Genomic DNA, 23535 nt, shown 5'->3' with positions numbered 1-23535 from the left:
TTCTTCCCAGGTCACCCCAAGGAAGCTCAATCCTCCTCACTTTATTATTCAGAGCCAATTAGTGTTTTCACACTCCTGGCTCTGGGTCTCCCTCTGAATATGCAAATGCATTAAAATTCTACTACTCTCACTACAATTCTACTAATCAAATAGTCAGCTATTTGGTGTCTTCTTTAGCAGTACAACATAATTAGTAGAGATTGTGAAATGCTTATCTTTTCATTTGTCTCAAGTGTCTAAGTGGGAATGAACTTATTTTACTTTGTCATTGAGGTAAAATATAGTAACGCCCCCACCTCAACCTTTCTCAGGTGGCAGAAGCAGCTATAGACAACCAAATGGGCTCAAAATAACATTTTAATTTTACCTAGCTACTTACAAGCAAGTATCTAATTGTTTGGTTATTGGAGTAATTTCTAGAAAGCCAAATTGCTTCAAACCTTGGTCTCATTGTTCAGTAAAATCTTTATTACTACATTTTAAGATATGCCCATATCTGTTTCTAATAGGTTCAGTATAAAAAGGATTATGAAAAAGCCAAAGGAAAAATGGTTGGCTTCCAAAGTCTCCAAGATGATCCTAAACTGGTTCATTATATGAATGTAGCCAAGATACAATCGGACCGGGAGTATAAAAAAGACTATGAGAAGACAAAGACGAAATACAACACACCTCATGATATGTTCAATGTTGTGGCAGCTAAGAAAGCTCAGGATATAGTCAGCAATACCAACTATAAGCATCCGCTTCATCATTACACCTACCTGCCTGATGCCATGGACCTGGAGTTGTCTAAAAACATGATGCACATACAGAGTGACGTAAGCAACATTTATTCCACAAGTCAATCCCTCTTCAAGGACAGAGCCTGCAGGAGAGAGCTCCTTGCCTGAGGCGCTCACTCCCCTTTTCCCCTCTTTGTTGTAGAATGCCTACAAGGAAGAATACAACAACTGGATGAAAGGCATTGGCTGGATACCTATTGGGAGTCTGGATGTAGAAAAAGTCAAAAAGGCCGGTGATGCTCTGAGTGAAAAGAAGTACAGGCAACATCCGGATACCCTCAAATTTACCAGCATCGTGGACTCCCCAGTTATGGTCCAGGCAAAACAGAACACACAGCAAGTCAGTGATGTGAGTACAACAAAACAGAAGGTGCCAAGGATGGAGGGAGGCTTTAATAAAACAAATCAGCTCATTTTTTTTTTGTTCTTTTAAGCCAATAACTTTTCCTTTTGAAATTATTTAATTTAAAATTAATAATTACAATTATTTTTAGTTTGGACACTAATATTTTCCTTTTCTTCTGTTTTGATTTTTACCTTCCTTTTGAAACCTCTTCCTCCTTAACTACATTGAAATACTGTGTTGTTGGATAAATTTGACATGGTGCAAAAAGTTCTATTCTAATACTACACAGACATACACAATAAATTTAAACTTAAGATCCCAGATATTTTACTGAGGCACATTTATCATATCCAATTCTGTACTAAGTTCCTCATATTTAGTTTTCATGTATAACACAGGGAAATAATACATGAGTATATGATTTTGCTCCTCAATTGATCATATACAATTACAGAGACTTTTTTTTTAAGTCTTGGCAGAGACTAGTACATTGTTTGCCTGCCTGCCCCTAAGCCATGCATATGATCTGGCTAAAGTCAGATCTAAAGGAAAGTCTAGTGCATAGAAGAGTTAAAGGGACATCAATGGTATTCATTAATTAATTCATTGAATGAATGTTTTTTAACTCCTTTCGTATGCCAGACACTGTATTATGTGCTGATGGTATAGAGATTAAGTAGACAAAGATTAGCAGGATAGAGGCTATAACAAGAAAATAGGACAGCGGTGTAAGACAAAGGCATGGATAGAAATAGCATTACCACACAGAGGTAAATGCTACAGGGAGGCATGTGCTAAGTAAGTACAAGGGAAGGGGCTAACTGCCTACCAGGGCTTCCCTGGTAATTAAGGGAAGGGAAAGTATGTTCCTGGCAAAAGGAAAGTCATGTCAGTCAAAAAGTAATGAAAGGAAGAACAGCAAAGTGTTCAAGATTGTAATCTGATCATTGAGGGTTTTGTATGCTAATTTATAGTAGGTAATGGGATGTACTGAATATTTTTAATCCACAGAGTTGTATTATCTGGTCTTTGCTTTAAAAAGTAACTCTGGCAAAAAGTACAGAGAGTATATTGGAGAGGGGAGAGATTGGTGGCAAGGAGACGAATTAGAGAGTGGTTACAGGTATAACAGAAGGCTTATTAAGGCTTTAACTAAGTCAGTAGCAATGGGAGAGGTGATGTTTGGAAGGTAGAATTAATGACTTTCTGTGAATCCTTAGAAATGGTTCCTGAAAGCAGTGAGGAAGTAAGATTAGTTCTTGCATTCCTAGAAGAAATTATTTACTATTTGAGGATTCACTTAGATATCAGCCAGTTCAGACTTTACTTGTGATACATACATACCTGTTTACATACGACATTCCACCTACACATGCCTGGGACATGGAGGTATATATGATACCTGACAATCAAGAGATTGAAAATCTACTTGTGATTCCCGTTTTAGTTTTAGAAATTAAGCAATTTCTTTCTTTTGTATTACCAAGAGAAGGATACAATATGATTTCTACATCGCACTCTTTGATATCTCTGGGATATCTTTAAAGTGACAAGCTGGAGTAAATACAAAATGGTGAACCTTTTGAGTGGACTGGATTTATGCATTTCCTAACCTTCCTTTTGTGAGGAAATTATCTGCTTTTTCTGATACAATTGTAATTGGAAAGTTCTTAGCAGAAGTGAAAAGACTCATTCTGACCATCATTTTCTCTGTAAAAATAAAAAATTCAAACCAAAGAAACAAGACTTTAAGAACTATTAACTCCACTAGCAAAGAATGAATTTTTCTGGCTTTAATGAATAACATGATTCATGTTAGAGTTTCACATTCGAACTTATTTTTCATTTATCTCTGGCAGTAAATGATTCTATTCTCTGAAGGATTTTTTTTCTCTCTATGATAATACATAGACTTGTTGTGTCCTTCTAAAGATAACAAAATGCTTGAGTTTCTTAAAAACAGAAAAATGCCTTTGATGCTTTTTAACGATAGAAATAATGAGGGATTGTGTTAGTAACAACTATAAGCATGGAATTAATGAATTTTCTCTATTGTGCTATTTGTAATGCATTTTATTTTTGTGGCTGTGTGTTGCAGATCTTATACAAAGCTAAAGGAGAAGATGTGAAACATAAATACACTATGAGTCCTGATCTTCCCCAGTTCCTTCAGGCCAAGTGCAATGCCTACAATATAAGTGATGTAAGTAGTGTCTTGGATGGGGTGGGGAATCCAGAACTGATGATAAATAATAGAATTTTAAGGTATGATGGGGCCTTGACAATTACGTAGGTCAGTTTCCCACATGGCGTCCTTTGAAACTCATCCCCTGATGATGGTTCTGTCCTTCCTCAGTCCGCCTTTTCAAATGACAACTCGAAAGGATTCTACTTCATCTTTTAAAAACATTTTTATTGAATTTATTGGGGTGATATTGGTTAATAAAATTATATAGGCTTCTGGTGTACAATTCTGTATTACGTCATCTGTACACTGTACTGTGTGTTCACCACCCCTAGACAATCTCCTCCATCACCACACATCCCCCCGTTCCCTCTTTTACTTCCTCTTACCCCCCTTTCCCTCTGGTAATCGCCATAAGTGATTCTTGTCTATACAGAACTTGACATCTAGTTCTCTAAAACTTCTGTTTAGTTTCCCTAACTTTGCATGCGGAGGAAGTTATCCTCCAGAAAAATAAGAATGAAGAGAATTTTTTTTTTAAATCCTAAAATTTCTAAAGGTAACCACCAGGTCTTCCCTTGACCTTCTTTTCATAAGACTGAACAACTTTATTTTCTTCAGGTGGTCCTCACACACTGTAGTCCCCCGAACTTTTATTGTCCTCCCCTTGACCCACTCCAGTCTCTCAGTGTCCCTCTTTGCTATGTGCCCAAACAAGATTTGGGTGAATAATTAGTGCAGAGTCCAATAATCTCATACTACATAAAGTGTGACAGTTTGCCATTGGAGATTCTTTTAGCTTTTATCTGGAGAGGAATAAAACAATCCCAGCAGTTGAGGAATCATGTTAGCTGATAATACCCAGCTTGCTGACGTCCTTTTCATTTCTCTGTCCCAGGTCTGCTATAAACGGGACTGGCATGATTTAATAGCCAAGGGCAACAACGTGCTGGGTGACGCTATTCCCATCGCTGCAGCCAAAGCATCAAGAAACATTGCCAGCGATGTGAGTAAATGTTTTACCCAAAATCTGGGTGATTGCTTTTTCAAAAAGTAAACAAATGCGTGCTTGTTTGAATGATATCACATTGAAAACAGTATGTTGAATTAATGACAGTCAGATTCTCCACAAATTATTGTTTAGAGAAACTGTCACTTTTTCCGTGTTTTGTGATTCTTTCCAGTGGACCCCACTTGGTGGGGCTGTCACACGCCTGGCAGCAGCTCTGTCCTGATTCATAGCCCAAATTACCTTCACCGACACTTCCCCTGACAGCCCACGTTTACTTTCAGTGAGAACAACCTGACTGACGCTAACGCATTCACTTCGGATGCCTGCCTGCATTAAAATTGTATTAAGAAGATCGAAAAGATGTCATATAAGAAGTACACATTTTATAGACCAAATGGGAAAAGGCCCACTTTTCTAGAATGTAATTTTGATTTATGCAAATTGATGTTCATTTCACCTGTAACAGAAAGAGTACACACTTCTTCTACTTCCCATCCCTGAAACACAAAATTTCTAAAAGCGCACCTGCCCCTCAGTCTTCACTATCACACCGTTCCAGGAGCTGCAGACCTAGCTTGAGAAGAGAAGAAAGAAACCGCCCATGGGTGCAGACTACATGGGAGACCTGGGCGTCAGAATTCTACAGCCTCTCCTCGCAGGGCTGCTGCTGAGAATGTGTTCCTCAAAGATCTGCACATCACTAGAAAATACACTCCTAGTTTAAGGAGAAAGTGAAAGTCTAAAGTGTGGCATTATCTTTTTTTCTTTTTAGCACTTGCACAAAGCTTTTCTAACATGCCTAGAAAATTACTTGATAATCCTTTTGCCGGCTAAACTCTTGTTGCTCAGTCGGTGCTTCAATGACAGGAGCAGCATGTCTGCAGAGTTTAGGTGGATTTGAACTTTTTAATGTAAAAATTGAGGTTTTGACCTGTTACATACAGTATAGCTCCAACTACACCGCATTGCCAATTCCAGCAGTGAAAGATTTTGGACAGCAGAGCTTTCGTGGTTGTGTTTTTGCTGGTGTGGAAAGCTCACAGCAGTTCCTGCCCTCACTGTAGCTCCTTTATTCATCTGTAGCCACTCCAGCAGTGAGCTTGGAGAGTAGCTGCTGAGAAATAGGGGTGGGTGAAGGCCCAGCCACCTGCTTATGCAGCATCTAAATTGATGCTACCTAGAAAGAAGAGGGTTTTTGTTTTAACTTTATTAGGTCAACCTGAGACAAAAATCACAGTAAGGATTTCCACCCTTCACCCCAAGATGATCTGAGTATAAATAACTCACATGTAGAGGTTTTTTTTAGGATTTCTCCTGCCCCTGTTGTGTACATTTTCCTAGGCCAATTGGAAGAGAAAATGGAAGGTTTTTTCAATAATTTCTAACAGTCCATGATGTGAAATAATAGATTAGGTAAATTCACATTCCTGGAATGTGTCATGTCTATATTGCGATAATTCATTTGGTTTTAAATAAAGTTTTAAATGCAAATCACCTACAGGATTGATAATAGAGGAAAAAAACCTGCTCCTGAATGTATCACAACACCCATTTGTAACACAGTAGGGATGGAAATACACGCTGTCACTCTGAACTTTCTGGGGAGGGCGTGGGGGAATATGGTTGGCATTTTGGTACAATCTTCCAGAAAGTCACAATGTTCTGAGTGCCTTTGTGTGTGCATATAGTTGCTGAACCTAATATTATCAATGCCTAGGACTTTGCTAACCAAATTCTGTCTCTACAGTATAAATACAAGGAAGCTTATGAGAAGTCAAAAGGAAAGCATGTGGGCTTTAGAAGCCTCCAGGATGATCCTAAGCTGGTCCACTATATGAATGTGGCAAAGCTGCAGTCTGATCGTGAATACAAGAAGAACTATGAGAACACCAAAACCAGCTACCATACCCCTGGGGACATGGTCAGCATTACAGCTGCAAAGATGGCCCAGGATGTTGTTACCAATGTCAATTATAAACAACCGATACATCATTACACATACCTACCTGATGCTCTGACTGTCCAGCACACCAAGAACGTGAATCAAATTCAGAGTGATGTAAGTATGTAGGACAGAACAGACCCAGAGATGTGGTACTTAAAGGGTAATCATTTCTTCCTGCTTTAATAGACTTCACAATACAATTAGATATTTGAAAAAAAAGTACTTTAAAATAAACAATCATCATTGAAAGACTAACAAAGGTATGGTGAGCAAGCTGTATTTTTGTGGGCTTTCTGTACTCCTATTGTAATCATTGGCATTGCTTTTATTAACTTCTGGATCAAAGATAAAGCCATATTCCACTAAGTATGTTAGCTGCCTTGATTCTCAACAGGAGGAAATAGTTGCTCCTGGAAGAGGCCCATTTTAATGATGATATGTATAAGGCAAAATAGCAGCATTCTTTATTCTTTCTGAATTCAGGAAAGTTATTTCTGATTATTTGAAACTCAAAGTGATACTCTCATGCATGTAAATCTATGTATTGAGTCATCTAAAATGAACCAAGAAAGCTTTGTGATTATAGAATGATTCATGGAGAGCTGCCTAGGAAGAGGGTTTAATATTGAGGGCTTTTCCTTCTGCAGGAGCCAGATTTCTATTAAAATCTGTAAAGGGGAGAAATGGTGTTCATTTATTGTTGCTCAGTGAAAGTGTCTCTCCCTAACTGAGATCAGGAATAGCCTAGGTAGGTATGAGGGTGAAGTTCAAAGTTGTGGAGTTTTCAGTGAAACCAAAAGAAAAGCACAATTTATTGTCCAAAGAGACAATTTTTTTAGCAGTACTCATGGAAATATGTGACCTAGATTTTCTGTGTTGTTTAATGCACTCTAACAACAGAACTGTCTTCTCTTATTACCAAATTCTGGGTAAGAAGCTCTGTGGCAGACGAAAACAAAGCTCCATTACAGACATGAGCATGCTGAAAATGTTGCAGTTTGCTTCCCCTGCAGAAAATCGCAGATGCCAGAAACATTAGTTGACTATTCTCTAAGATATCTCCTCATATGAGATTACTTTTTTACAGAATGTATATAAAGACGAGTATAACAACTTCTTGAAGGGCATTGGATGGATCCCTATTGGTTCTCTAGAAGTTGAGAAGGCCAAGAAAGCAGGCGATGCATTAAATGAGAGGAAGTATCGACAGCACCCAGATACCATCAAGTTTACAAGTGTGCCTGATTCCATGGGCATGGTTTTAGCTCAGCAGAACACAAAGCAGCTAAGTGAGGTAAGTGGATTCCCTGCAAAAGGACTCATTCGTGAATAACCCCGTGACGAGCTACTCTACCGTCCTTCCTAACTCAATACATGAGGCTGCATCTATGTTACCAGATCAACTGCTTTCAGAGGTATAATCAAAAGGGTTTACTTTTCAAACAACTTGGAGATTGAACGTAGAACAAGGAGGGCAGAAGGAGACTGCTTTGAATAGGCTGTATTTTCCAAAAGCAGAGAGGCCGAGCTATTCCTGAGACATACGACATAAAACTATTCGTATGATTATCTGTTGCTCTGTATGAATTGCAAACCGAGCTCTTTATTGCTGAGTTGCAACAGTTCTACTTAGCTACACAGGGAAAAGGCACAGTTAATGTCCTGATCCCCGTGCACAATAGCTCCATGTTCTGAGAGGCTGTCTAGATAGATGCCTCGGGGTGGGAGATGAGCAGTTTACTTTCAGGGTCATCCAGAGTGTCCTCTCTGAGCCCAGGTCTATGTGGACCTTATTCTTAGAGGCTAGACAGTGCTCAGTGCTTCATTTCATTTGGTAACTTCAGAGTTCTGTTAAAATACCTCCACCAGAAAGAGGGAGGTAAGTCAAAAGCAAAGAAGGATAGACTTTGTGTTTTTGGTCCCAGATATTGGCAGGAGGCAAATGCTTTGCTTGGCTCAGATTTGAGGCTTGTCTGTGGATTTTATTTCTCAGCTGGTCCCTGCTCCCATATTGCCACAGATGTTTCAAGATTAATTCTATTTCAGTGGTTAATAAATGGTGTAGAGTCTTCCAATTTCTTTTGTATTGACCGAAGTGTCACTTCTTGCTGTGTTTTTTTCCAGTTAGCAAGGAAAACTGTGCTCTTCCCCATCCCAATAAATGCCATCAACATCTACTTGGTTACTCAAGCCAGAAACCTGGCTGTCACCACCAAATCCTCCCTGTGTGAACCCCACATGCAAAACTCCTGCTGAGCCAGCCTCCTAAATCTCTCTCAGCCATCCGGTCAGCTGTCTTTCAGCTGCCACCAACCTAGTTCCAGCTTCCATATCTCTCACAGGGAGAACTGCAATCATCTGTTGACTGGACTCCATGCCTAGGGGCATCCACCACAACCAGAAACACATCTTAAATCAAACCACATCCTTCTAATATTTAAAACCTTTTAGTAACTTCTCCTTGAGCTGAAACCAAATCTCAATTTTCTAACTCAGCTGAAAAGGCCCCCAGCTCTGTGGCCCTGCTCCCCGCGCTGTCTAAGCCGCAGCCGCCTGGGCCCTGCTGGGGGTGGCCTCTGGTCCCTCACGCTGGCTGCGCGCTTTTCAGACTCGAGGCCCTGAATGCTCTCCTTCTGGCTGGACCCCTTCCTTGTCTTCAAGTTTGGGCATAAATGTTACCCCCTCAGAGAGCCTTTGCTGACCATCCTTCTTTCTTTCCTAAAGTTATTGTATTTACAACACACCGCAAATTCTAACTCTTATGTTTTATGTGTTCACTTTCTGTGTCCTCTACTGGGCTCTAAGCTCCAAAAGCACAGGTCTGCCTTTTTCAATGCTTTAAACACCAACCCCACCCCCCTGCTGGTCCACAGTGCTGTCCAATAATATTGGGGAAATGAGCCAATGAATATGTCTCCAAGTACCCCCTCTGCGTGATAGTTTAGGTATTTGCCTTACACAGGCGCATCTCGTTTTATTGTGCTTGACTTTTTTGCGCTTTGCAGATACTGCATTTTTTTACGAATGGAAGGTGACACCCTCCACCAGCAAAAAGATTATGATTCACTAAAGACACAGATGATGATTACCGTATTTTGCCATATATAATGCACTCCCGCGTATAATGTACACTCACTTTTTGTGCATCTTATACATGGGGTCATGTGATCATTATGCCCATGTATAGTGAGCATCCTCATTTTTCCCTCAAAAATTTGGGCAAAAAGTGTGCATTACACGTAGCAAAATACGGTGTAATTTTTTTTTATTTAGCAATAAAATATTTTACGTTAAAGCATGAACATTGTTTTTTAGGCATAATAGTATTGCACACTTAATAAACTATAGTATGGTGTAAACATAGCTTTCATATGCACTGGGAAACCAAAAAATTGATGGGACTCACTTGACTGTGATATTCACTTTGTTGCAGTGGTCTGGAACTTAACCCACAATATCTCTAAGATAGACTTATCTATGGAAAAACACAAACAATAGCCTTCTTTTTTAAAGGCTTGCTTGATGTGTGCTTGATGAAATTTACATTATGCCAGCTACTGATGTTTGCATGCTGTCTCCTTTGTTTTTAGTTGAACTACAAGGTGGAGGGGGAGAAAGTGAAGCACAAATATACCATAGACTCTGATTTGCCTCAGTTTATTCAAGCCAAGGTCAATGCCCTCAACATGAGTGATGTGAGTATTTATCCTGATGACAGTCTAGTTTTGCTAACATAGGCCTTTCCTTTCCAGCTCTGGGTAACCGTAGAACTTGGAATTTTAAGGGGAACAAGGCTGAGTGGGATCCCTCTGAGTCCCAGAGAAGGTCACAGAGGAGGTCACAGAGAAGATGTGATAGCCTTTTGTCCCTGAGCTGGACCTGGGCAATTGCTCACCCTCTTCCCTGTCCTCGGAATGTCTGTTCCGCCCATTTTCACAGTGGGAGTCATTTCCAAGGGCACAGCTTTGAGAGAGCAATGTGTTGTTGAGACCACCTGAATGGTATATGGAACTGAACCCCATTAGGCCTCTATAAAAACTTTTAAGATTCTGGCAGGTAGGTGCAGAGATCTACCATGAAGCTACCCCAGACAAACCTCGTATGTAAGTTCCCTTGCTTATGAAACCTGCACCTACTGTCTGGAGTGATTTGCCTCTTTCTTCAGCCTCTCTTTGCTCTCTGTGTACAGGGGCCAATAAACAGTTTTCAGACTGGACTCTTACCATACAATATGAGACTAGAGGCTACGATAAAATTTTTCTTAATGCAGACTTTTCCAAATTGTGGGCTATAAAATAATTAATGGGTTAGAAAATCAATCAGGTAGGTTGTGTTCCATTAAAAACAAAAGTAGAACAAAATGAGATAGACAAGATTAAAAAATATAATAGTGCTTAGTCTGTAGCAAGGTTAAGTTCTGTTTTATTTAACTTTTGTTTCATTATTTGTTAAAACCTCAAGGAAAGTTTACTGTAACTTTCTTTCGAAACTCTTTTTTTGTATGTAACTAACCTCTCTCAGGTAGATAAGGTACAGAATTGATGGTGATGTGTCAATTCACTGTTATGAATTGTTTCCTTTTGCTTTTTTTTTAAAAAAAAAGTTGCTAAATTCTAGCTTAAAAAAGTAATCAAACCTGGAGAAAATTACTCATTTATTAAAATATACCTCAGTCACTCTTCCTCTTTTTTAGGCTCTCTTTGATCTCCAAATAAACATTTTTTCGGTACTCATTTCTATGCTTTTGGTTAATTAGAATTTTTCCCCGATGTTGTAAGTAATATTTAAAAATTAAGGTTAAGTAAAACTGGGTAGTACTACATCTGAATTTTTAATTTTAGTATCAAGTAACTTTCTGTAAATTAAAATGCTTTATCATTAAAAATACAAGAAAATTAAAATACTGCTTATAGAAAAGTTGGAAATATAGAAAATTATTTTCAAAATTCAATTTGTTAACCCATATTTAAAACATTACCTTTCAGTTGCTTTGTTAGGCCTACATACACTTCATACAGTGTATATAGTTACTGATTATTTTTAAAAGAATCATAAAAGATGAGCTAATAGCCCTAACTCTGTGAATTCTCTTAATAGAAAGGGGTATATTATGACATGTTTTATAGAAAGAGCTTGGCATCCTGTTTCATTATTCTTTTAATTTTGTCAAATAATAAAATAATATTTCTTTTCTTTTTTTTCAAGGCTTATTATAAAGCAGATTGGAAGAAAACCCTTGCTAAGGGCTATGATTTGAGAACAGATGCTATTCCAATTGTTGCTGCAAAAAGTTCAAGAAATATTGCTAGTGATGTAAGTCTAATTTAAAAGTAGTAAACTTTCCATGTATTTTAAAAATCTTCACATGGAGGCTATATGAACTATATTAGAAAGCAAATAAAAAAGTTATAATTCTAAAATATTTTTAATATCCTAAGTACCATTGATATTTTTATATTGTTCCACTTTAAAATCTTTAAAAACTCAATACTATTGTTACAAAGAAAAATATTCTTTTTTAAAAACTATAAAATATTTAGAACTCTCAGTATCATTGTTATGAAAACTCATTTTTATTTTAATCTAGTCAATCGAAAAGCCTCAGTATACTAAAATATCACTAAATTGGAAAAGTCTCCAAGTGCTTTTAAAGAATACAATTTTTAAATAATATAATTTCCACAAAAAAAATTGTGAAATATGAAGAACCCGGAAGAATTATACATTAAAATGACAAGATTTTAGCTACTTACTTAACTAATTATTTTAAACAAATTAAGTTATAATTTTTATATGAATTGATATAATACCTTGATAAAGTAAAAAACAGGCATTTGAAGTCCAATACGCTAATTTGGATAAGGACTTTGCTGAAATGTATTCAGGATTATACAGATACTTTATAAGATAATGCAAAGTAACAATGGAAAAATAATTTAAAAACTACGCTAAATCCATAATAAACTTTTCAGGAAGCTTTAAGCATATTCAAAGAATCTACTTATGTATAATCCAAATAAAAGCTACAAATTATTCTACTCTTAATTAACCCCAGAGCACATCTCAATCCCATCCATTGGAAATACTCTGCTAATTGTTTATTTAACAATACTAAAACAATAGATTCAGACTGAACTTAACTATTGCTTAATTTGTTATATAAATTCAGTTTAATACTTTAGTATTTCCTACATCATACCCTATGAAACTCTGTCTACCCTTCTTTTTCATACAGTTCAAATATAAACAGGGCTACGAGAAAGCCAAAGGCAAGCATATTGGATTTCGTAGTCTTCAGGATGATCCTAAACTGGTTCACTACATGAATATAGCCAAAATGCAGTCAGATCGTGAGTACAAAAAGGGCTATGAAGCCAGCAAGACCAGGTACCACACACCTTTGGATATGTTCAGTGTGACAGCAGCCAAGAAATCTCAGGAGGTTGCTACCAATGCCAACTACAGACAACCCTTCCACAGCTACACCCTGCTGCCTGATGCCTTGAATGTGGAGCACTCGAAGAATGCGATGCAGATTCAAAGCGATGTATGTAATGATCAAAAGATTGTGGACATGGAATTGTTCACTTCTAGCTGGCATGAGGGAAGAATAAGAAACAGATAATTCCACTCACTCCATCCTAAACCTGGCTAGGCTCACTGTAATTAGGGGTCCTCCCCAGAATTTAGAGCTTTAAGATTTTACTCATTTGAACTATATATATAGCTCCTCTTGTATATACTTTAAAACTTTATTATGTATATACTTTAAAACTTTATATGTCAGACCCAATATATGATGTATCTTTTAAAAAAATAAGAGATTCAAATGGGTGCTATATAATATGTTTTCTAGTGCAAAATTTGGTTCACTTTTCCCCTCAAGACAGTTAATTTTTTAAAGGAATTATTGGGTCAGGATTTTGAAACCACCACAAATGCAATTACTTTTATAATTAATTGTTCTGCAAGAGACAATAGAGAATAAAAAAGCAGGTTATTCTCCCCCAGCTCCTTTTTTCATTCTTTTTGATAATTAGTGAATCATCTAGCCAAAGAAACGTAAGCCCTGACTCTTTCTGAAATGAAAATTTCCTTTTATGTTGTAAAGAATCTATACAAATCTGACTTCACTAACTGGATGAAAGGAATCGGCTGGGTTCCAATAGATTCCCTGGAAGTGGAGAAGGCAAAGAAAGCAGGAGAGATTCTCAGTGAGAAGAAGTATCGCCAGCACCCGGAGAAGCTGAAGTTCACATATGCCATGGACACGATGGAACAAGCACTTAACAAAAGTAACAAACTGACTATGGATAAGGTAAGACCTCATCTGCTGGCCTCAGCCCAAGAACCCTCATATGCCCTCAATGGCATGAGCCTGGCACTGCTACTATGATTTTCGTCAGCATTTCAACCTTTCTGATGGTCATGGTAGTGATGGTAGGAGGGCCATGCTATGACTTTATCATGTCTAGAGAGTTCTCATGTCTAGAGAATTATCATGTCTAGAGAGCTCTCACTTATACTGACCCTTGGGCTGTCTGTCAACACCATGCTGAGGGTGTGACCAAACCACAAAACCCAAATAGTGTGAGGTTGAGGCAAGATGATAGTTGTTGTTTCAGTCAAAAGGACTCCCTTGTTTGATCATTTTTTTCCTCTTCTTGTGTCTAGTCTCATCAGCCCCTCTTGCTATTTCACCCATTTTCTGATGTTATATTTAAGCTCCTCTCCCATGGGGTTGTGAGTCCGTTCCTCGTGACAGCACGACTACAAATTGGTCCTGCTATACAATCATGTGCCTGTCCTTCTTGTTGTAGAAACTCTACACTGAGAAATGGAACAAAGACAAGACTACCATTCACGTCATGCCCGATACGCCAGACATTTTACTCTCCAAAATGAACCAAATCACCATGAGTGATGTAAGTAGATGAACAACAAAAGTAGGGGAGAAGGTGAAGGAAACTAATGTTTGAGGAATGTCTGTCTTCCACGTGCCCCCCCCCCTGAAATGAGAATCCCCATTTTTACCCAAATAGCAAGATGCTGATTGTTTTTTTTTTTTTTCCTTCTATTTAATCATTTAGAAACTGTACAAAGCTGGCTGGGAAGAAGAAAAGAAGAAAGGCTATGACTTGAGGCCGGATGCCATCCCAATAAAGGCTGCAAGAGCCTCTAGAGACATTGCCAGTGATGTAAGTGCTTCCATTGGGCCTGCTTTAGGCTGAGCGAATCGGAGCAAAGGAGCCGTGTGTGTGTGTTTTCAGGAGCTGCAGTCGGCTCTACTCAGTGTCGGTGGGACCGTCATCCCATGTAACGCCCAGCCACATCCATCACTCAGTCCACAGACACTCTAACCATTTGTTCATTATTTAATGTGAAAGGTGACTGGGTCTTGTTAAAATTAGTTGCCTTTAGAGTATTCAAATCATTTATAGGCAATTCTAAGCAAAAATATAGGGATGCAAGCTACAAGTTTACCTAGGATATCCACAACCAGGCTTTTCCTAAATTTAAAGATGCACCATGAAAAATTGTGTCTGCAAGCTTTCCTGCTGGTCAGACAGCTGGGTTGGAAAAGCTGCTTTCTAAAGCACCCTAAAACAACTGATTCCCACATTTATTTGATTAATTCTGAAATCATTTTATTTCTACGGACCCTAAAGTCTAGCAAGAAATTTAAAAAGATTTTGCTCCCTGCCCCCTATGAACTCTTTTCTTTCTAATTTTTGGGTAGCTTTAAAACTCTACACCTATGACAAAGCTAATGGCATCTGTTTTATTATATTTCCTTCTCTTTTCTCCACTCTCTTCATCACCATGCTTTTATTCCTGTCCACAGTTCAAATACAAGCAAGCCTATGAACAAGCCAAAGGGAAACACATTGGCTTCCGCAGCCTGGAGGACGACCCCAAGTTGGTGCACTTCATGCAGGTGGCCAAGATGCAGTCAGACCGGGAGTACAAGAAGGGCTATGAGAAATCTAAGACATCCTTCCACACCCCAGTGGACATGTTCAGTGTGGTGGCAGCCAAGAAGTCTCAGGAAGTGGCCACCAATGCCAACTACAGGAGTGTGATCCATACCTACAACCTGCTTCCTGATGCCATGAATTTTGAATTGGCCAAAAACATGATGCAGATTCAAAGTGATGTACGTGAGAGCCGCACCATTTGCAGAGCATTTACTCTGGATAGCAAGCAAATCCTTAATGGCCATAAGTAATGACATTTTGAAAATCCTGAAAGAAATTCATGTGTAATTTCCCAATGAGGTGTTTCATTTTTTTAATCTTAAGTTCAATTTATTTTTTTTAACAAAAAGGGATCAATTCTAGAAACTAAGGCTTATTTTTTACTATCATTGCTGTGAGTTTTGTTGGATACTGGATTCAGCAATGGCAAATGAAATTTGGTTTCAGAAAAAACATGTTGAAAGAAGTCTGTCTAACAAGGAAGCCTAAAGGCTCCTAATAAAGGAGTGAGAAGGAAAGCAGCAAGTCAGATAAGTGGATAGCTCCTGCCTCTCACTCCCAAGCAGCTTTCATTCCACGGTGCCCAACTTTGTGATTGCCTATCTTACCTACTGAGGAAATATTGAGGAGGTGGTGGCTGAGGCACCTTATTAGAATGAATGTAAAGAAGGCACAGACAATAGAGAGCCAAGAATTCAACTGTAGAGGACATTTGGTGGCCAGAAATGGTGAATTTAAATTACATACCAAAAGCCAGCCATACCAAGACTGTATTTCTCTTTGGGAATGTAAGAGATGAGCTACTATCTCATATGTATAATATATATACATATATGAGATACATAAGTGCCCAAATGAAAACAACCATGTATACAGCTGTACAGGAACATGTCAGAGTTGACAGGAAAAAAGTGATATTTGTGCAAAGCACCAGTGAGGTTTCTGGTGTACCTGAGGGAGTTGTAACAGTGGTGACTGATCAGAGACTTATAGCACGAGGAAAATAGGGTCCCCATAAGTCGCCTATTAACCAAGAGAACTTGAGAACTTGAGCCAGGATAGTTACCTTTCTTGAGATAATAGCTGCTTGGTCAATTAATCTATTTGTTGTTTCTTAGCACTTTTTTTCAGGAAGGCATGGATAAAAACAAATCACAAAGATATCACTGCTTATTTTTTTAATCTCTCATGCAAGGAAATGTATAAAATATAAAGTTAAGGGATAAAAATAGTTGAAGTTCAACACAATATTGGTTTAAAACTGAAATGGAACTTACAGAATATTAAATACCCTTGCATGATACTTAGAAGTTGTGGTTTCTACTCATTCTTGAACTTTTCCTCTGTTGCAGAATCAGTACAAAGCTGACTATGCTGACTTCATGAAAGGTGTTGGTTGGCTTCCTCTGGGCTCCCTGGAGGCTGAGAAAAACAAGAAAGCCATGGAGATTATCAGTGAAAAGAAGTACCGTCAACATCCAGACACTCTAAAGTATTCCACACTGATGGACTCAATGAATATGGTTTTGGCCCAGAATAATGCAAAAATTATGAATGATGTAAGTCTTTCAATAAGGTAGTGTTTCATCTTCATCAAGGAGAAGCCAGGCATATCTTAAATTTAATCTACAGATTTTGCTGAATTTTAGGACATCATAATTAATGTTTACCTTGAAAAAGGGCCTTGTAATTGAAAAAAGAAAAGATACAAATTAGTCTTAATAAGTTCCCCTGCCCAAATGTTCAGTGAACCACTCTATCCAATAGATGTAACAAAATAAATATGGAGTCTTTTTTTATTTTTTTAACTGCAAATCTTGAAAATGAGTCCTGCTTGTCCAGGGTGAGTTTGAGTAGTTCACAAGATTGAATCAGAATATTGCCTGATAGCAGCTGGATGCTGCACCCACCCTGCTTCCTAGCTGCTCTGATGGGATCAGAGCAGACTCCTAGATCACGTGGTAGAGCAGCTTTCTGAGCCAGGACCTTCCCTGGGTATTCAGCAGTTCCTCGGATCACTAATTCTTCTAGCCTTTAGGAAAGCCTTAGTGTTTTTTTATACTTCCTAGTTATAAGCTGATATCAGGACCAACAAGTACATCAAATTTGGACGTCTGTTTTTAAGTTACAAATAATAAAATAACTGCAGCAGCATTGGCTATATTATATGGATCACAATTTGAAATGCTGTTGATTAGCAAAAAAGGGGAAAATTACTTGGACTTTAACATGAAGTAGTTGCAGAAAACGATAGTTCTAAAAATAGAGCTGTATTATGCTAAGTCCTTGAGTAAATCCTCCGGAGTCTTCTGAGAAAACAGATTTGTCAAGAAGAGCAACCTCCTTGGAAGGAACTTACTTAAAAGAGGAGACACAACTCTCAGTGCCCCTTTTAACATTTAGAATTTAAATTATCACAAGTGTACTTTTATTTTTACAATATTAAAACCTTCATTTTTTTCTTTATTGTTAATAACTCCCATTTCAGCATAATGATGCCAAGACAAGAATCATAGAAATAGCAAATGCTAACACTGGGAAGTAGCATGGGGATCATCAGGTTGAATCCTTCATTGCAGCATTAAGGAGAGAGGCGGAGCCCTTCCCCTAAAGACACACAGCAGGCAAACTACTGAGTCTGGACTAGAACCAAATTCTGACTACCTATTGTTCTTTCCACTAGAATTGTCCTCATACTATAGCCACTAACCACTTGTGGCAAGTTACGTTAATTAAAATTTTGCATACTGTCTATCGCTGCTTTTACACAACAACAGCAAAATGAGTAGTTAATGACAAAGATCCTTTGACCCACAAAGCCTGAAATATTTACTATCTGGCCTTTTACAGGAAGAGTTTACTGAGCCCTGGTCTAGAAGAAGTCACTATAAGAAGTTTTGTTGTTGTTTTTCTCATTAAACTTGCTGAAACAAAGAGATAGCATTTTTTTTTTACCTGTCAGATTGCAAAGATTTAAAAAGTTTTGTTATTTGCAAGGGAGTTAATGTTAATGTAGACTTCTAAATGGAGCAAGATATAGAACATTGAGAATTATATGATCTCATTTATATAAAAAGGAATATATGTGGGCTTTAATATGCCTAGAAAATTTTAGGAGAGCAATGCTGTCTCTAGGCCATCAAATAAGAGGATAGGACATTTCACTTTCTATCCTACATCCTCTCCACTGTCTTGTTTGAATAAGCACCTTTTCAGTAAATTTAATAAAATAAGACTGAGCTAATAACATAAAATATTGATATTTATGAACAATGACATATATACTAAGCAAGGCTCCTTTTAAGAGGCTAACTTCCACTGGGGTTTTTGTGTGTGTGTGTATTTGTTTTTACTTTCTAGCAACTCTACAAACAAGCATGGGAGGCTGACAAGACCAAAGTCCACATCATGCCTGATATCCCCCAGATTATTTTGGCAAAAACAAATGCAATTAACATGAGTGACGTGAGTATAATTCCCCATTGTTATCTTTCTTTCCCACCTATTTGAACCAGTAAAAACGAATTAACTAATAAATCTTAATTATGAGAGTAAATGCTTTGCAAGTAAGAGTAGGAATCCAAAAACAAGAATCCTTCATTATCTTGCTTCACTGACAATTGGTGTCAGTCTATCAATGAGACTTGGGCCCAGCAATTCAGAATTTGAAGGACAGATGGATTTTGTTTTAGGGGCAAGTCCTCCTGCTCAAACTAAGACACTTGGCAAGAAGAGAAGCGCTTGAGGGACAGGGGAAAAGAAAAAGTGAGGATCTTAGGACTTCATTCTTAAAGCGTCCATCCACCAAGCTTTTGAGATGGTCCTAAAGAAGGGCTCTGGAAAAGTTAAATGGAAAAGGAAGATGCACATTTTGAAGAATTTCGGGCAAGCCTCATAACAAGAAATGTGCAACACTTAATGTTAGAAAATGCAGAGGGTGTTTTATTCCACTTCCTTTGTCATCCTAACCGTAGTTGCTAGGAAATCCTCTAATTCTGCCTGTTATTTTTTTTTTCTTTTCTTTGTTTGAATTACATAGAGATTTGGAATTGCTGATCTCTTTTTGGATTGTAGAACTCACACAATCATATAAATAAAAGTGTCGACTGCAAAACAATGAAGTGTTCTTTTGATGTAAGAATGAGGCTGTTTTGTAGTCTTCCCTTGACTTTTACTTGGTAAAATGCATCAGTAAGAATCTACTGGGTTTTCACATTTTTTAGAAGTGTATTTATAACCTATAATAGAAAACTTTCACTTTTTCTGGTTTCTTAAAGATATGTTTGTAATGAATTTTTTTTCAAACGCAATCATTATTTGTGAAAACATTCAGCCTTTGAACTACCAGTGATACATTCTGTTCAAAAATAAAAATAATGCCACAGTGCTAGTTTACTATTTTAAAATTAATCCAGGATTTCTATTTAAAAGAAAATTATTCCTCTGCCTCTCTTACAGAAACTCTACAAACTTTCTTTAGAGGAGTCTAAAAAGAAAGGCTACGACCTCAGAACTGACGCAATTCCTATCAAAGCTGCCAAGGCCTCAAGAGACATTGCAAGTGATGTAAGTCTGAAGGAAAACAGTCACCTGGCTGGGTGGGGGGTTCTTATCTACCAGAATGATAAGGGCTGAGTTCTGGAAAAACTGAGTGGATAACATATGGAAGAAAATGTTCCTGCTAACAATAGCCTCATTCTAATCTGTGAACTCTTCTTAGCTTTGCTATTTTGTTTTCTCTGGTATTTCTGAAAAAATAGAATGCTAACCAATCATGACCACATAGATGCCTGCTCCCTGACTCATGAGATCTAGGTGAATTTGCCTTTCACTCTGTCACCAAGGCTATGGCCTGTAGAAACCCAAAGACTTTTATTGTTCTAGCCTCTTAGGATTTGTCTTCTTAACAGGATGTCTCGTGAAGTGGTGTGCTGGGGGTGCTGATCTTTTGTGCTCATGACAAGTGATTATCAAATATTCGGGAATTGTGTAAACCAGTTGTTAAACTGTTGGTAGCTTGACATTGGCCATGGTGGGAGTATTTACACCACAGAAATTGGCAAACACTACAACTTAAGGCTTTTTGCCCCAAGAAGCTGGTGTGCCAGCACACCACTGCCATAACATACAAGTAAGCTTTGTGAAACTCAGTTCTATCATTTGGTTGTTTCCCTCCCCAAATCCACTCATAGTGAGTATTTAATGACTTGGGGGTAGTCAGAGGAGCACATTTCTCAACACTCTTTCCTTAGTCATCCCCCAGCTATATTTTCTCTCTCTTTCTCTATCTCTGTTCTCCATGTTTCCTTTCCTACTGATCTATCCATATCTCACTCCTACATTGCCCTGTAGAACTCCAAATTCTTCTCCCTCTATTATGCTGGAGATATTGGCTCTCCCAGCTCCACCCCCTAACTCACACACTCACACCCGCAAGAGATAGATAGAGTGTATCCATGTCTCATGTTCTCTCCTTTATAGAGGGGAATATAAAGCTACTCTAAAATTATACCGTGTATCTCATAACAGAACCTATTCTCATCAGTAAAAACTGCCTGGATGATTTCTCATGGAAGCATCAAGCTGCTTAGAACATTCTGCTTTTATTCTCTCATTTGCTGTACTCTTATTAGCAATTAAAGGCCTCTTTAACACGAACAGCAGAGCATGTGTGGAAGTCAGTGTGGTGAATCATCACACGACCTGGGTTCTAATCCTTAGTGACCTTACAAGCCCTTCACCTCTGGCTCTCAGCCTACTCATCTATAAAATGGGGGCAGTAACAATAACTTTGCCATCTACCTGACAAGGAAGAGTTGTATCAGGTTACACAAATAAATGTGAAAAATGTGTTTTGTGAACCATAGAATTCTATACAAGTATTACTTGTTATGAAATACAGAATGCTAACATTAGAATGATTTCTAAGTCAAGGGAATTGCTCTCAATAAATATTCCAATTATCTTCACAGTATAAATACAAATATAATTATGAAAAGGAGAAGGGGAAAATGGTTGGTTTCCGCAGTCTTGAGGATGATCCCAAATTAGTCCATTGCATGCAAGTGGCTAAGATGCAATCTGATCGGGAGTACAAGAAAAACTATGAGAAGACAAAGACCAGCTACCACACATCTGCCGACATGCTCAGTGTCACGGCTGCCAAGGATGCCCAAGCCAACATTACCAACACCAACTATAAGCACCTAATTCACAAGTACATCCTCCTTCCAGATGCCATGAACATCCAGCTGAGCAAGAATATGAATCATATACAGAGTGAAGTAAGGCTCTCTTCTTTCTGGATGATAGATGGATTCCTAGCATGGGAAGGGAGATCACAGTCTTCCATGCCATACTTTTGTGTTGGGTGAAGAGATTAGCCAAAGAACATATATACATAACCCATAGACACAGAAAACAGTGTGGTGATGGCCAGAGGGAAGAGGGGTGAGGTCTGGATGGAGGTGGGCAGAGGCAGAGAATGGGGGCTTCTCTAATAGTGTCACCAATAAAAGTAGAGTTAAAAAAGTAAATTGATAAGATAAAGTAGATTTGCCTCTTCTCCTTATAGAATGAATATAAGCAGGACTACAATGAATGGTACAAAGGGCTTGGCTGGAGTCCAGCTGGTTCCCTAGAAGTGGAGAAGGCCAAGAAAGCAACTGAATATGCCAGTGATCAGAAATATCGCCAGCACCCTAGCAATTTCCAGTTTAAGAAGCAGACTGACTCCATGGACCTGGTTCTTGCCAAGCAGAATGCACTTACCATGAACAAGGTAGGCAGAACAGCCATCCTTCTATACGGTTTCCAGCAAGGTGGGGCTCACAGCTCTGGCCCTTGTCTGGCACATTTGATTCTGGTTCACAACTTCGAGGCACTGGCAAACAGTTCCAGGGCACGTCCTACAGCAGTTTTCTTCTGCTGCTTACCTCTTATTTTTATTTCTCTTGCCTTTGAGTTAGAATTTTTTTTTCAATTATTGTATCTTAAGCATTTTGATCTATCCTAGAAGATAGGAAACATTTAAAAAGGTTATTTTTAATATCTGAGTTTGGTTTTGGTGTCTTCTCTGAATGACATACTATTTTAGTTAATAAATAAATTTACTCTAATTCAATTGTGTGCATTCAAATGCTCTGCTATACTTTTTTTTCTTTCTGGTTTGTCCTAAAAAGTTATTCAAATTTCAAATGCTTTTTTTTCAACTTCCTAGCACTTATACACCATTGATTGGAACAAAGACAAAACCAAGATTCATTTGATGCCTGATACACCAGATATTTTACAAGCCAAGCAGAATCAAACACAGTACAGTCAGGTAAGTTACATAAAAGTTTTGCTTGAAGCTAATTAAATTTATTAAGTGATATAATGGTAAAAAAATTGATGAAAATGCTAAAACGTTGGAAATGAATGAAATGAATGAGTCAAACTGGCTAGCCTAAGGATGGCATAAGATATAGTTAAAAGCAAGAGCTTCAGCTGTGACTGCATGTTCCATGGAGACAAGTGCTGTTTTATTTTTCTCAGTACTCACTGTGTTTGGCAAAGAGTGGGAAATCAGAAAATATTGTTGACAGAAACTATTGTATCAAATGGGCCTGATTGGACTTCGGTTTTGCCATTTATAAGTTGTACAATATTGGGTCTAAACCTTAATTTCCTCATCCCTAAAATTGGGACCATGGAAGTGCCTATGATGTTGAATTGCTGTGAGGACCAAATGAGAAATTCCATGTAAGGTTCTCAGCACAGTGCCCGACACATAGTAAGTCCTGGATGACTTTCAGCTCTTTTTATTATTATTCAGTTTTCACATACATGCATCCATTCAATGAATTTGACTCAAAAAGTTTAACTCATTTATTGCACCTTATAAAAGGTATTTTATCACTAAGATAATCACTTTTATTTAATTAAAATAAAATTACTTTTATCACTTAGATCATTGATATTTGTTACCTGACTTTTTCTTATCAATTATTTTAACATCTTTGTTCAGAATCTGAGTACATAGCATGGGAAATTTACCCGACATACCTGACACGCCTATATCATGTCTGAACAGAAAAGGCCACACTCCATTATATGCCCTGGTGTGGGGGTCATCTCAGAGCCAAAAAACTGAAGCCAGATCATGTGATGCTTAGTCAAAGCTCTATTAAAAAGCTCGTTTTATTTTGCTTTTATCCCTATCTTTAGAAATAAGGTAGATGATGTTAGATTTATCAAGATCTCTATTCTCTAGAAAAATTTTTGTTCAGTAATCTGTTGGGTT

General features: G+C 38.0%; 1 protein-coding gene across 11 annotated transcripts in view; it reads left to right on the top strand.

Annotated features, from left to right (window-relative positions):
* Positions 1-23535, top strand: part of NEB (nebulin) — a 199472-nt gene that overhangs the window by 46588 nt on the left and 129349 nt on the right. For all 11 annotated transcript variants that reach the window (XM_054562772.1, XM_054562777.1, XM_054562775.1 and 8 more), the window contains exons 33-51: positions 510-821; positions 928-1134; positions 3230-3334; positions 4215-4322; positions 6076-6387; positions 7361-7567; positions 9864-9968; positions 11479-11586; positions 12509-12820; positions 13385-13591; positions 14094-14198; positions 14364-14471; positions 15119-15430; positions 16604-16810; positions 18612-18716; positions 19710-19817; positions 21224-21535; positions 21826-22032; positions 22471-22575. In XM_054562772.1, the coding sequence (XP_054418747.1) occupies positions 510-821; positions 928-1134; positions 3230-3334; positions 4215-4322; positions 6076-6387; positions 7361-7567; positions 9864-9968; positions 11479-11586; positions 12509-12820; positions 13385-13591; positions 14094-14198; positions 14364-14471; positions 15119-15430; positions 16604-16810; positions 18612-18716; positions 19710-19817; positions 21224-21535; positions 21826-22032; positions 22471-22575 (3552 nt within the window). The remainder of the gene's footprint in view (positions 1-509; positions 822-927; positions 1135-3229; positions 3335-4214; positions 4323-6075; positions 6388-7360; positions 7568-9863; positions 9969-11478; positions 11587-12508; positions 12821-13384; positions 13592-14093; positions 14199-14363; positions 14472-15118; positions 15431-16603; positions 16811-18611; positions 18717-19709; positions 19818-21223; positions 21536-21825; positions 22033-22470; positions 22576-23535) is intronic.

This window comes from Pteronotus mesoamericanus, unplaced genomic scaffold (genome assembly GCF_021234165.1).
Source record: "Pteronotus mesoamericanus isolate MK-2021 breed Mesoamerican mustached bat unplaced genomic scaffold, CSHL_Meso_final scaffold_651, whole genome shotgun sequence".
In the NCBI taxonomy this organism is placed as follows: Eukaryota; Metazoa; Chordata; class Mammalia; order Chiroptera; family Mormoopidae; genus Pteronotus; species Pteronotus mesoamericanus.
Note: the sequence above shows the minus strand (reverse complement) of the source record. Positions and strands in the feature narration are given on the sequence as shown.